Source organism: Phalaenopsis equestris, unplaced genomic scaffold, assembly GCF_001263595.1.
Source record: "Phalaenopsis equestris unplaced genomic scaffold, ASM126359v1 Scaffold000223, whole genome shotgun sequence".
NCBI lineage: Eukaryota > Viridiplantae > Streptophyta > Magnoliopsida > Asparagales > Orchidaceae > Phalaenopsis > Phalaenopsis equestris.
Genome location: NW_018164665.1, coordinates 1679730 through 1692778, shown reverse-complemented (window position 1 = coordinate 1692778; position 13049 = coordinate 1679730). Strand labels below are relative to the sequence as shown.

The following is a 13049-nucleotide window of genomic DNA, read 5'->3' as shown; positions in this document are numbered from 1 at the left end:
CTAGAAAACTTAAACTCGTCACGTCGAGGAGCTTGGAGCTAGCGCAGTGGGCAGCACGGCCATCTTCAACAGCAAAACATGTCTTCCCCAGCAAAACCATTCCCTTTCTTAGAAATTAAACAACAATCCATAGGTTTTCGAGGTTGTTTGCCTAGCGCAACATAAATCCTCCTCCTTTTCTTTAGGCATTCGTATAGTTCTGCCGTACGATTTAAGCCCTAAACTCGTTCTAGGTTCCGAGGTTGTCGTCCGATACGACGTAAACCCTCATATCTTCTAGGCCATTTGTGTGACCCTGTCACGCAAATATAAGCACTAGTTAAATAAAAATGGCAAGATGAAATAATTTAATAATTTCTTCTCAAAATTGGAGCCAAATCATAGGATAGACTGGGAAGTCACTGAGGTTCTCCTCAGGATCTGTGGCTTCCCCTAGTTTCTCTTCATTTGGATTTCTTAACAATGTTCCAGATTTGAGCTTTTCCCCTTTCAACTTGTGTGACTGTATCACACAAATATAAGCCCTAATTAAGTAAAATTGGCAAGATGAAACACTTAAATAATTTCTCCTCGAAACTGAAGCCAAACCATAGGATAGACTGAGAATTCACTGTGGTTCACCTCCGGATCTATGACCTCTCCTAGTTCTCCCTCATTTGGGTTCCTCAAGAATGTTCTGAATATGAGCCTTTCACATTTGACACTCTTTGGTCCGATTTTTTTGTAAAGTCCTATACTTTTGACTTCTTTGAAGACATTATTCCCTTATTTTTATCGAGAGTCTTCTTAGGTGACTTCGGTCATTTAAGATGTAATTAAATATAGGAGCTTGCCCTTATAGGAAGCTTTTCCGAACCCAGCTTAAAATAAACCCTATTTAATCATTTGTATTAAATAAGGGAACTTGTCGGCAAATAAAACGGTTTCGCAGACCCAAACAGACGTCATATGTTTTCCTAGTTTATTTGATTGAGCCTCATCCTCAAGTCTTGTGTTTATTACTCGGGATAGATACAGGATTTGAGGTAGAGCGCTCTTTCATTTGAACTGTGAAAAATATGAGGTCAGTTTGATTTCATATTTTTCTAAAATTATATATATATGTAAATTAATCCAACACCAAAACGATATTTGTCTTGGCCTACCCGGGAAGAGATACAGCGAGAGCTCTGTCGCCTTCAACGGAGGTTATGGATATTAGTGAGATGACCCAAGGGATGGTTACTCTAGACCGAGATCTGGAAAGTCGAAGGGGAGAAAGCAATGAAGAAGACATGCCGCAACGTTTCAGAATCCAGTATCAAAGGAGGCCTAGAGAGGGGTATCTGAATCCCTTCCATAGGGAGAATTTCATAGAGGAAATATCATTTAAGATCCACAGAAACTTCGACATTAAAGTGGATCTGCCAGAATTTGATGGAGGTATGAATCCAAAACTTTATTGATTGGTTGCATTCTGTTGAACTGATCTTTAGTATAAGGATGTGTCAGAGGATAAGAGGGTCAAATTAGCTTTTATCAAGTTGAAGGAAAGTGCCTCTCTGTGATGGGAAAACTTATAGAGGCAAACAAAACGAGAAGACAACGATAAGATTATCAGGTGAGAGAAGATGAAGAATGCAATGCAAATGAAATAACTCACCCTATTTCCGTCAAGATATGTTTATGAGGCTCCACCAGATGCAACAGAGGGATCTGTCAGTAAAAGAGTTCACAGAGCAGTTTGATCAATTGCAGATGAGGTGTGATTTGGTCGGAGACAAATGAGCTTACTGTATCCTGTTATTTGGGGGGCTTGAAGCTAGCTTGACACGGGGGTTTTCCTCTAAAAGCTGAGCCGGTTTGACCCGAACCGGTTCAGTTGAGAGAACAGGATCTAATCCCTTCCATGGAGATAATTTCAACGATAAAGAAGATAGAACATAACATTTCAGGATCCAATATCAGAGAAGGCCTAAAGAGGGATACCTGCGTCCCTTCCGCAGGGATACCTTCCAGGAAGAGATGTCATTTGGAGGGCACCAAGACTACTATATCAAAACATATTTAGTTGAGTTTGAGGGGAGCGTGTATCTAGATGAATTTATTGAATGATTACAAGCAGTTGAGTGAATTTTCGAATACTAAGAGGTGTCTGAAGAGAGGCGGGTTAAATTAGTTGCTATTAAATTGAAGAAAAGTGTCTCCCTATGGTAGGAGAACGTATAGCGACAGAGGAGGCGAGAAGGCGACGAAAAGATTACCCGGTGGGAGAAGATGAAGAAAACAATGCAGAAGAAATATCTTCCCCTCATTACCGTTAAGACATTTTTCTAAAACTCCACAATTTGCAACAGAGAGAACTTTCAATGGAGGAGTTCACAGCTCAGTTTGAACACTTACAGTTGAAATCTGATCTGACAGAGCCAGAGGAGAATACAGTAGTCATATAGCTTTGGGCTTGAAATCTAGCACTAGCAATGTGGTGCAGCTACAGCCGTATTGGACGCTCGATGACGTCTGAACCTTGGCATTGAAAGTGGAAAGACAGCAGACAGAGCCGACAACCATCACCCGTCAGACATCTACCCACAGTTGGAGACACCAGCAGGAGCACGTCGCAAAAAGTTGAGAAAAAGTGGTTCGGAGACGGATAAAGCCACCCTCAGTGAGAAGAAGCCGACTATAATGCCCGCCAGAAAATGCTTCAAATGCCACGAATTTGGGCACATAGCCTCTAGCTGCCCAACGAGCAGAGCTGTATCTTTTACAGAGCAGGGCATCGTGGAAGAGGTTAGCAAGGAGCAGGAAGCTGAGGAATAGGGTTAGGAGCATTAGCTTCCATCAGATGAGGGAGAAACACTTGTGATTCGATAGATTCAACAAACCGAAGAAACAAGGGATCAGTAGAACATTTTCCACTGTTGCACTATAAACGAAAAGGTATGCAATCTTATCATTGACGGGGTTAGCAACAAAGAACGTAGGATCGACTTAGATGATAGTAAAATTGAGGCTCACAACTCAGATGCATTTCGAGCCATATTTATTGACGTGGCTAAAGAAGGAAAACAATGTCAACATTAATCGACAATGCCTAGTAGAGTTTTCAATAGGGAGTCAGCTGAAGGACCAACTATGGTATGATGTGGTCCCCATGAATGTCTGTCGCCTTATGCTAGGAAGACCGTGACAATTTGACCGGAAGACCCAACACGATAGATTCATAAACACGTATTCTTTCACTAAGGATTATAAACGCCTCATTCTACTTCCTTCGATTGAGGCCGATGACACAAGAGCAGCCGCCCTTACCAGCAGAGCAACATGATTAGTTCTAGCGACAATCAATTATTTACCACCATGGCCACCATCATGCCAGATATTTAAGTCACAGGAGATTGGACCGAGAGGGAGAAATGTTTACAAGTGCTTTGTGAGACCTTATAATCGACAGTGGGACCTAGGTGCTGCTTATAGACAAAGAACTAGAAGCTTCAACTGTTGAAATCGAAGCTCTCCCAACCCCGGGAGACTGACGCGGGGTTCATAAAGGACCGACTGGTCCTCTTACAGGGGGGCCCCACCGCCCCCTCCTTCCTCATTCATTTCCTTTATTCCTTTTTCTTTCTCTACTTCCTATTTCTATTTTCCTTCCTAGGCCTTTCCTAATTTTATTTCTTTTCTAAAAGCCTAAATCCTGATTTTATTCTCCTTCCTTAATTCAAACATTTCCTAAAGTCTGAGATCTTGAATTTATTTTAATTCTCCTTTCTTAATTTAGGGCCAAGTCTTTTATAAATAGAAGTTGAAGTGTCTGAGTTAGGGGGTTTTGATTTTGAAATATGTATCCAAGGTTTAACATTGATATTTTCCCTTCGAGAGCTGTATCTGATGTCGAGGCAGTGCTCCGACTGTCCCCCTTCCGAGATGGTGATCGTCTCTATAGCTCTGGGTGATGCTCCGGCTATAGCTAGACCCTGCCGAGATATTCATCTCTCCTTCTTCCTTCCCTTCCTGCTGTCTACCATACTTTCCGCAGCTTGCTGCAACCAGCCATCATCCCTACAGATCCCCTTCTCCCTTCCCCTTCCCCTTCCCCTTCCTACTGCCTCACCATCCCGCTGCCCACTTGCGGCCAACAGGCTTTGTAAACCTCCAATCCCCTTCCACAAACTGCCGCAACAGCCCCTGCTCATTCCTGCACTACAGTAACTGGGATTTCCTCCTCTCCTTTGAGATCTAGCCAGCACTGTTCTCTGCCGTAAAGTCCAAAAAATGCTGCTGCCGCTGCTCTGCCTTCCCGTGTTCTGCCTCCTTCCAGCAACCAATACCACCACGCCTCTTCTCCACCTGCTGCCATAGCCCCCACTCCGGCACGCCTCCTGCAGCCAGCGAACTCCCACTGTTCCTCCCGGACAGCTAGCGCTTGCCGGCCCTCCCGCCTGCATCCTTGCAGGCCACCATTGCTCCCACTGCCTTCCAGCAACAGCTGGCTTCCTCCCAGACAACTAGCACTCTCTGCACCTCCTCCCTGCTTCCTTCAGCTGCAGTTCGACGCCCCTACTACCGCTGATTTGCTGTCCACCTTCCTCCACAGCTGCCGACACCTCTCCGGCCTTTACCGCAGCCGCTGCTCTAGCCCACCTCTCTAGACTCCCTCATTGTGTCTTCGTTTGTTGAGTCTTTTTTTGTGACGTTTTGTTTTATGCTTTTGCTTTATGCATTTTCTTTTTTTTTTTCTTTTGAGTTATCATTGTAACCGTGTTTAAGTCATTAATAAATTTGTGTCTTGTGTCGTGGTTTTGATTAACCTCGATATCACAACTATTAGCAATATGTGCGGCTGTAACCTTATTCATCACTTGGAGATTTCAGACTCTAGCCTTGAAGGTAGAAAGACAACAGGAACAAAGTAGGCAACAGTCGTCGGTCAAGCAGTCACCTAAAACTACCACGACCGACATGGGTACCTAAGGAGGAACTAGCAAGATCAGACAAGGGAGTGACAAGCTAGATCAGAGTGAGAAGAAATAAGAGAAATGTAATTTCTCCAATACAGTACCGGCTAAGAAGTGTTTTAGTGCCTTGACTACGGGCACATAGCCTCTAGTTGTCCTACGAGCCATAGTCATCCTCACAGACCAGGGTGCCGTGAAGGAAGTTAGCAACAAAGAGACAGTCGAGGACCAAGGTGAGGTGTATCATCTTCTACCAGATGAAGGAGAAGCACTCGTAGTTCGATGAGTCCTAAGGACATTGATGTAAGAGATTCACATTGGCTTCATCAAAATATATTCTACACCCGGTGCACCATGAACTGGAGGGTTTGCAACCTCATCATCGATGTAGGGAGCAGTAAGAATGTGAAATCTACACAAATGGTTGGGAAATTGAGTCTTATGACTCAGAGACATTCCCGACCGTATTCACTGACGTGGTTGAAGGAGAATTGGGTCAGCATCGACCGAAGATGTTTAGTAGAGTTTTCATTAGGGGTCAGCTGCATGACCAAGTTTGGTGCGACGTGGTCCTTATAGATGCCTGCAACCTTTTATTGGGGAGACCATTGCAGTTTAACTGGAGGACTCAACACGATAGATTTAGAAACACGTATTCTTTCACCAAGGATGGGAAGCACTTCACCGGTAGAACCCGAGATCACGAGAGCCCTCACTAGAAGAACTGTCTTGGTGGGATCGATTTTGGTGACGATAGGGGATGATGGGATTGCAACATTAGCTCTAGACATAGGACAAACACAACAGAGGGCATTTCAAAATATCAGGGTTGATACTTTACCACTAGCTCCACTACCAAGGTTCATGTTACCCTCACTTCAGATCTGGTTAAGCCAATCATGGATGACCTTGGGAGCATTAAGTAATAGAGGCGGGACAAACAATTCAGTTCGCTTTCAAACTTTCAGAAGATGTGGATGTTTGCTTGTAAGGTTGGAAAGACCCTCAGGTAACTTAGAGGATGATGCGGTCGCCAATGGGATCCTGGTGCTGCTAGGATTACAGTCGAAGAATTGGAAGTTTTGACGAATGAATTTGAAGCTTTCCCAACCCCGGGAGACTGACGTGAGGCTAGGGAGCTAGTCGGCTAAACCGGCTGGCAGGAGGGAACCGGTCTGCCTGTTTCCCTATTGCCTTGGTCTAGGTCCCAAAAGGACTAAGCGGCTATTTGGGAGGGGCGGTATTGTCACCAGCCCTTTCCCCCTTCCTTGTTTTGTTCGTTTCTTGTTTCTTTTCTCATCTGAGTCTTTTTAATTGCTATTTGAATGAACTAAGGTTCAGTTTTTTGTTGTTGTTTCGGAATTTCTCTTGGAGTCTTCTCCTCTCCTTGCTAGGGCTGTATTCGACTACAGGTGGTGCTTTGGCTGTATCATACTCCGAGGTAGTGTTGTATCACCCCCTATCATCTTCCCTAACCTTTCTCCTACACCTTCCGTAGCTGCCGGCCATTCCCTTCCCTTCCAGCTGCCCTGCCGCCCACCTCTACTACTGCAAACCTGCTGTCCAGCCTTCCAGAACCCTGGTGTCGGCCAATCCGTGCCTTCCCCTAGCTGTGCCGCCAGCCTTCCTGCACTCCCCCTTGCTCTCCAGCCTTCCAGCCAACTGCCTGCACTTCCCCCACCTACACTAAACACTACCGTAACCTCTTCATAGTTTCCCACTCATTGCTACTACAATCTCTTTGCGGGCACCATCGTCACTTCGGATCTTATAATCCGGCCCTAGTCGGGGATTATTGTCTGTTGCGATTTTCTTTAAATTGAGTCTTGTTTGTAACCTTAACAAATTGATTAATGAAGTTTGCTTTCGTATCTAACGATTTCTGAACTAGTTTCAGTATCAAACATTTTTGAGAAACCTATGTTTTTAGAAGCCGGTACTGTTTCAGAATAACTTTAAAACATGGCTTTTCGAAAAATAACTTTCAAACAAAATTTATAAAAATAAATCATTCCAAAACTGAGTCTCAACGTTGAACAATCATACTTTTTTCTGTGGAACAGGAGATCCTCTTTACCAGGTTGGTGGGCGGCCCAATTTACTTGAAACTGAAACTGTAAAGTACAGTATTCCTGAAGACGGGTATGAGGTTATTTTGATAATTTTGATAATTATTTAGTTTAGTTGCATATGCAGCAGCTAGCTTAAATCAGTGATTTAGGCCATGCATGATTTCCTAGGATTAGTAGATTTTAATTCAACTAAATAATGTAATGAATGAAATAACGCCTACCGGATTTGAAATTTGCAGTTCATTAATTATAACAAAAAACTTCTCTTTTTTCTGATGTATGCTACCCACTACTTATGCTTGGAAGGTGTATTTCACTTTTCAAAAGCTAAAATAGTGGTACTTTTGATATGATATAAAAGATTTGGGTGGTATAAATGTAAGAAATGAAATTTTGGTTGTTAGATATGTAAATTCATAGGTTTATCGCTGCTTGAAGCAAATTTCATTTTACTGTATCTTAATTTGCTTGGTCTTCTTTCTTTTTGGTGCAATACAATATCCAGAAATATGCTATGCTTTTTAAAATACTAGAGCGCCCCCTCTCTAACTTCTTGCTGCTACGAATGTTCTTCCTTTGCATTATTGATGTCATTCTTGTACAGTCTTGATGCTTTTCCTTGACATTTACATACAGACCACACAATCTCTATTTCTTTACATATCATAAGACATAAACACTAAATCTTTACATTTATAATACCCAAATCTTTCATATCACTTAAAAAATACCACTATTATTAACTTCTGGTAAGTGAAATATATCTTTTCATGTACAGATAAAGTGCTATAAATGTAAAAATCAAATTTTAGCTGTTAGATATGCAAATACATAGGAATTATGTGATTTGACTGTGAATCTTCCTTTTAATTATTGCCATTATGTAGGGGCTACCAGAGGCCTGCAAGACCTGTGCCAGGAGATTGTGGTTATTATTTGCATGCTCATATGCTTGTTCTCCGCCACCCATCCACAGACAAGGTTTGCAATGCAATTAGAGTTTTTTTTTTCTCGTCCATCAATTATGAAACCAACGATACGAAAAATTATTTCATACGGCACCGGTGTCCGATCTCCACCATCCATCACAGTAATTTTTTTTTAATTCAAAATAGGACCAACCATCGTATATCTTTGTTGTGATGGACGGTGGAGATCCATGTATTTTTGCATCCGGTGTCCGTCCGTATGGAATAATTTTTCCAACGATACAAGACGTGTTTCTAAAATTTTATATTTTGCCCTCGTTGCTCCAAATGGAGTATTCACAAATACTTTATCATTGTGCTGAGAATTAGCCTATTGGTAAAGATAGAATATTGTAGAAGTCTAGAAATTTATTTGTAAAACATCACAACCCTATTTAACCCCATGTTATGAATGTACAAAGTTGGTTTTGAGCATTTTTTCTTTCTTGTTATCAAAGCCAAACCCTAGCCAAGTTTCGGGAACAGTTATGCACTGCGATTCCGTCGTTGCTTTAGCAAGGAGGACAAAGCGGAAAAAATATTACATCAGTACTACACACGTAGAGTAACGTGTGTAGCCAATGAAATCACACCACGACACCCCACGTGACAGGAATATTCCCCTCTGTGTTATTCATGTGTTATTGTGTGTTACTGATGTGTTATTGTGTTATTATAACACCAAGAATATTCTCAGGACACAATAACACTAGAATAACAGCTGAAGAATATTCCCGACAGAGAAAAAAATGACATAGTAACCCGGGAGAATATTCCCCTCATGTTATCCATGTGTTATTATGTGTTATTTATGTGTTATATATGTGTTATTGTGTTATTATAACATTAAGAATATTCCCATGACACAATAATACATGAATAACACATGAATAACACTGGGGGGAATATTCCCCGTGTTACCGAGCCGTTTTTTTTTCTGTCGCGTGGGGTGTCGTGGCGTGATTTTATTGACTACGCACGTTACTTTACGTGCGTGGTAGTACTGAGAGTGGATGACGAGAAAGATAGGAGGTTCGCTGTCCTTCTGCGCTGCGATATCGTCATTGCTTCCCTCACTTTCTGTGATCCCATTGCTTTTTGGGTTGTGGCTTACCAGTGCAAGTAGGGAGGCGGCATCAGCTTTAGAAGAAGGGAGTTCTGTAGGCTACAACAATCCCATCGGTGGTCTTCTCGAGCACAGAAGGAGCAGAAGAAGGGAGTTTCGGAGGTCTTTGCGCATCCCATGAAACGATCCTGCCGCTGCTTCCCGAGCGCAGAAGGAGCTCCCATAGCTTCGAAAGAAGGGAAACTAGCGATCCCGCTGTTGCTTTCCAGCGAGCCTAATTGCGACAACTGGGAGCTTCGAAGGTCTTCATATACTGCGATGCCTCCATTTGCTACAAAGCAGAGGTGAAGTACAGGCTCCTGCGTGCTTAGGAATAGGAAAGTTCACATAACTCCGATTGGAAGAAAATCTGGCAAGGGCTTTAGATCGGGCATATAAAGCAAAAAATAGTTAAATTGAGTTTGATCTTGATGATGAGATATATCAGGATCAGGTCAGGAAGAGGAAGTTGTGTGTGATCTAGACTTGGATCCTTGTTATTGAGGATGTTAGGATATGGAGATAGTGCTTGGGGTAAAGGATTAGAACTTCTAGGGAAGATAGATCCTAAAGTTTTGAAGGTTTTGGTCGAGTTCATATAGGGAGCTAGCTTCTTGACGGAAGTCATTACCTCAACAACTTTTATGCAGGTGAAGCTAGAGCTCTCTCCTGTGGATTTGAAACTTGATGGACTGGCCACATATCTTAGTTGATCACGTTAGATCAAGACTACTCTAGTAGGAAAGAGACTAGAGGGATATCGACGAGAGTCAAGGTTGAGCCACAGGGCGATAGTGTTTAGGGGAATGAATGGAAAACCATACATGCCTATACACTTGGTTTCTCAACTCGATGGCTCCATCGATTGCCTCATCAGCAGATGACATTTGAAAGATGAGGGACATCTGGGCAAAGCTGAAGAGGATTCATACTGAAACGAAGAAACACATGAGATGAAACACGTCTGCACAAAACTCCTTTTGAAGGTTATCCTGTAAAAAAACCAGAAGCATCAGAAAGATTAGTTAAACGAACAATGAAATTGAGAGAATTTGACATTCGTATGCACCTAGATCAAACATCAAATCACAAGTGTTGGCCGACTTTATGGTAGAATGTACAGTGTCTGCTTCTGATGAGTCATCTTTTTCTCCTCCACTGCCACCTTAGTGGACACTGTACGTGGACGGAGCATACAAAAACTCTGGAGCTAGTGCTGAAATATTACTAATCTCCCCAATAATGTTGTCGAGTATGAAGCCCTCATCGCCGGATTAAAACTTGTCATCGACTGTGAAGTACGAAATATGATTATTTACACTGATTCTTAGTTTGTCGCATCCCAAGCTGAGGGAGAATTTGACGCCCATAACTTACAACCGATGTAATATCTCAATCTGGTGAAAACACTTATCGACCCGAATTGAAACATACCCGAGTCATTGCAATTCACATATTTAGGGAGTAGAACACCTGAGTCAATGCTCTCTCCAAGCTCGCTACTTCGACAATTGATCTCTTTAAAAGAAGGTGCATCGAGGGGATAAATTTTCCAAACCTCCAAGGCCCTTGTGTGTTACTGCGTATAGATGACCAAAAGGAGATAATTTGGATGGATCCTATCACCTCCTTCCTCCTAGACAAAACACTGCTCGATGATGCTACTGCATTAATTCGCCTCCGACGCATGGCTGTCAACTTTATCCTTATTGGGGATGAACTATATAAAAAGTCATTTGTAGGTTCATACCTCAAGTGTCTTTCCCATCTGAAACTGATTGCGCTTTGCAAGACGTTCATTCCGGAATACGTGGGGAACATCTTGGGGGTAGAGCTCTTGCCTTTAAAATAATAATATAAGGTTTCTAGTGGCCTACGATTAAGCAAGATGTGTTGCACTTTGTGCAAAAGTGCAAGAGTTGTCGGCTACACTCCAATTTTTTGCATGCACCACCAGTAGAACTCACGTCATGTATGAGTCCTTGACCTTTCGCCCAATAGGGGGTAGATATAATGGATCGTTTCCAATAGCTACTGGACAACAAAAATTTATCATCTTAGCTGTCAATTACTTCACCAAGTGGGTAGAAGCTGAGCCGCTCACCTAGATCACTGAAGGCAATGCTAAGCAGTTTGTCTGGAAAAACATTGTCCATTGCTTCAGGCTCCCTATGAAGATTATCACTGTTAATGAGACTCAATTATCTGGAAATGTCTTTTATGTTATTCTGCAGGTATTTTTACATCCAGCTGGTGCATACTACCGTGGCAAATTCCTAAACGAACGTACAGACAAAGGTGACAAATCAGACAGTGCTAAAGGGTTTGAAGACTCGTCTTGAGAAGGCTGGGAGCAGTGGGTGGTAGATCTCCACAACGTCCTCGGGCCTATTGCATGACCTCGCGAACTTCAATCGAGGAAGATCCATATAACTTGTGTTTCAGTATCGAGGCTGTCATTCCAGTTGATATCAGAGTTCCATACCCACTAATTAAGGCTTTCGACTTGGATATCAACGAGGATAAACCCCTACAACATTTGTATCTCCTCCCAGAAATACGCGATGTGGTTGCCCACCTTAGAGCTACCTTCTATTGCCAAAGAGTTGCTCACTACTTCAACCGGAGAGTCAAGTCTCGTCCTATCTCCATCGGTGACCTGATCTTGCATAGTATTGAAGCCGTCGGACGTGGTCATCAATGCAACAAACTATCCCCTCTGGGAAAGCACATATATCGTCGCTGTCGGGATCAAGCTAGGAATCTTCAAGCTCAAGGATTCAGAGGGAAAAATCTTGCCCTTAACATAGAATGCAGAGAATATTCACATGTTCTATTAGTAACGCTTCAGTCATGTAGTTAATGTCTATCATTGTCTGTTATCGTCGCTGCATATAGTGTCAATGTATTTCAGACTTATTAAATGAATATCATTCACTTGTTTTCCTCTACATGGAGGATATCTCTAGAAAGTGTAACGGTTCATTCACGAATCACTCCATGCTCTTGACTCGAGAAATACACAACTTCTGTTGCATCTTAGTCAGAACACGATCAACCCCAGGGGGATTCGATCAATCTTTTTCCATACTGGTTAACATCGCCGAGTTTTTACTTCGATAAATAACCCTGGATAGGTTAACTGTCATTGGTGGACTACATCTGACTTCTTTCACACAGGTTAGTACAAACAACCTCGGATGGGTTAAAAAGTCTTCGGCGGACTTGTTACAAAGTCCTCAGATGAGTTTACATTATTGTGTAATACCCTGATGCACAACCCCGGGCAAGTCAAAGGCCACTGACGATTTATCCTCACTTCCACGATTCTTTAGCCTTATGTTGTTTCTGAGGGAGTACTGCACAGTCATTGTTCGTTGGGGGCCGCTTTGAGGATACCACGTGGGTGGAAGGTCCTTTTTTAGATTTCTTCAATGTTACAACCGTGACCTTTGAATAATTATTTTTCTCCCACAAATTCATCTTGCGTCAAACAATATCTTCTTAAAGTCACAAAATCCTAGCATCCGCAGTATTTTCTCCTCAGTATTCTGAAGAGAGGTAGAATATTGTTGGAACCTTTCACGCCTCTCACGGAGCCCCCAATCGTTCTTTGCAGTAAAGAATCTCACTGACCATTGCCTTATCGGTTTCTTCAAGTGAAAATCCAACGCCTTGTGCTTAAACATCAAACGATCATGTGTGTCACTAAAGAACCCGCACCATTGCGCTAAAGTTAATGGTGTTAACATCAGCCCTCGACTCCTAAGAAAAACAGTCAACCCGATAATGATTATCACCACCCGTCATGACAGTTGAGCAACACAAAATCTGAATCCCTTTATGATTTCGATAAAGTCAGGTACCGGCAGAAATCGTAGGCGACTCTCAAGACTGCCTCGTGAATAACAATATACCCAGAAGGATGAGAATACGATCGGTCAACTGAATTCGGCAATTTCAC

General features: G+C 42.5%; 1 protein-coding gene across 3 annotated transcripts in view; it reads left to right on the top strand.

Annotated features, from left to right (window-relative positions):
- LOC110023197 (RNA pseudouridine synthase 5) overlaps window positions 1–13049 on the top strand; it is a 45462-nt gene that overhangs the window by 31288 nt on the left and 1125 nt on the right. The window contains exons 12-13 of one of the 3 annotated variants that reach the window (XM_020722487.1): window positions 7004–7082; window positions 7900–7993. In XM_020722487.1, the coding sequence (XP_020578146.1) occupies window positions 7004–7082; window positions 7900–7993 (173 nt within the window). The remainder of the gene's footprint in view (window positions 1–7003; window positions 7083–7899; window positions 7994–13049) is intronic. The other 2 variants (XM_020722488.1, XM_020722489.1) reach the window with 2 other exon arrangements.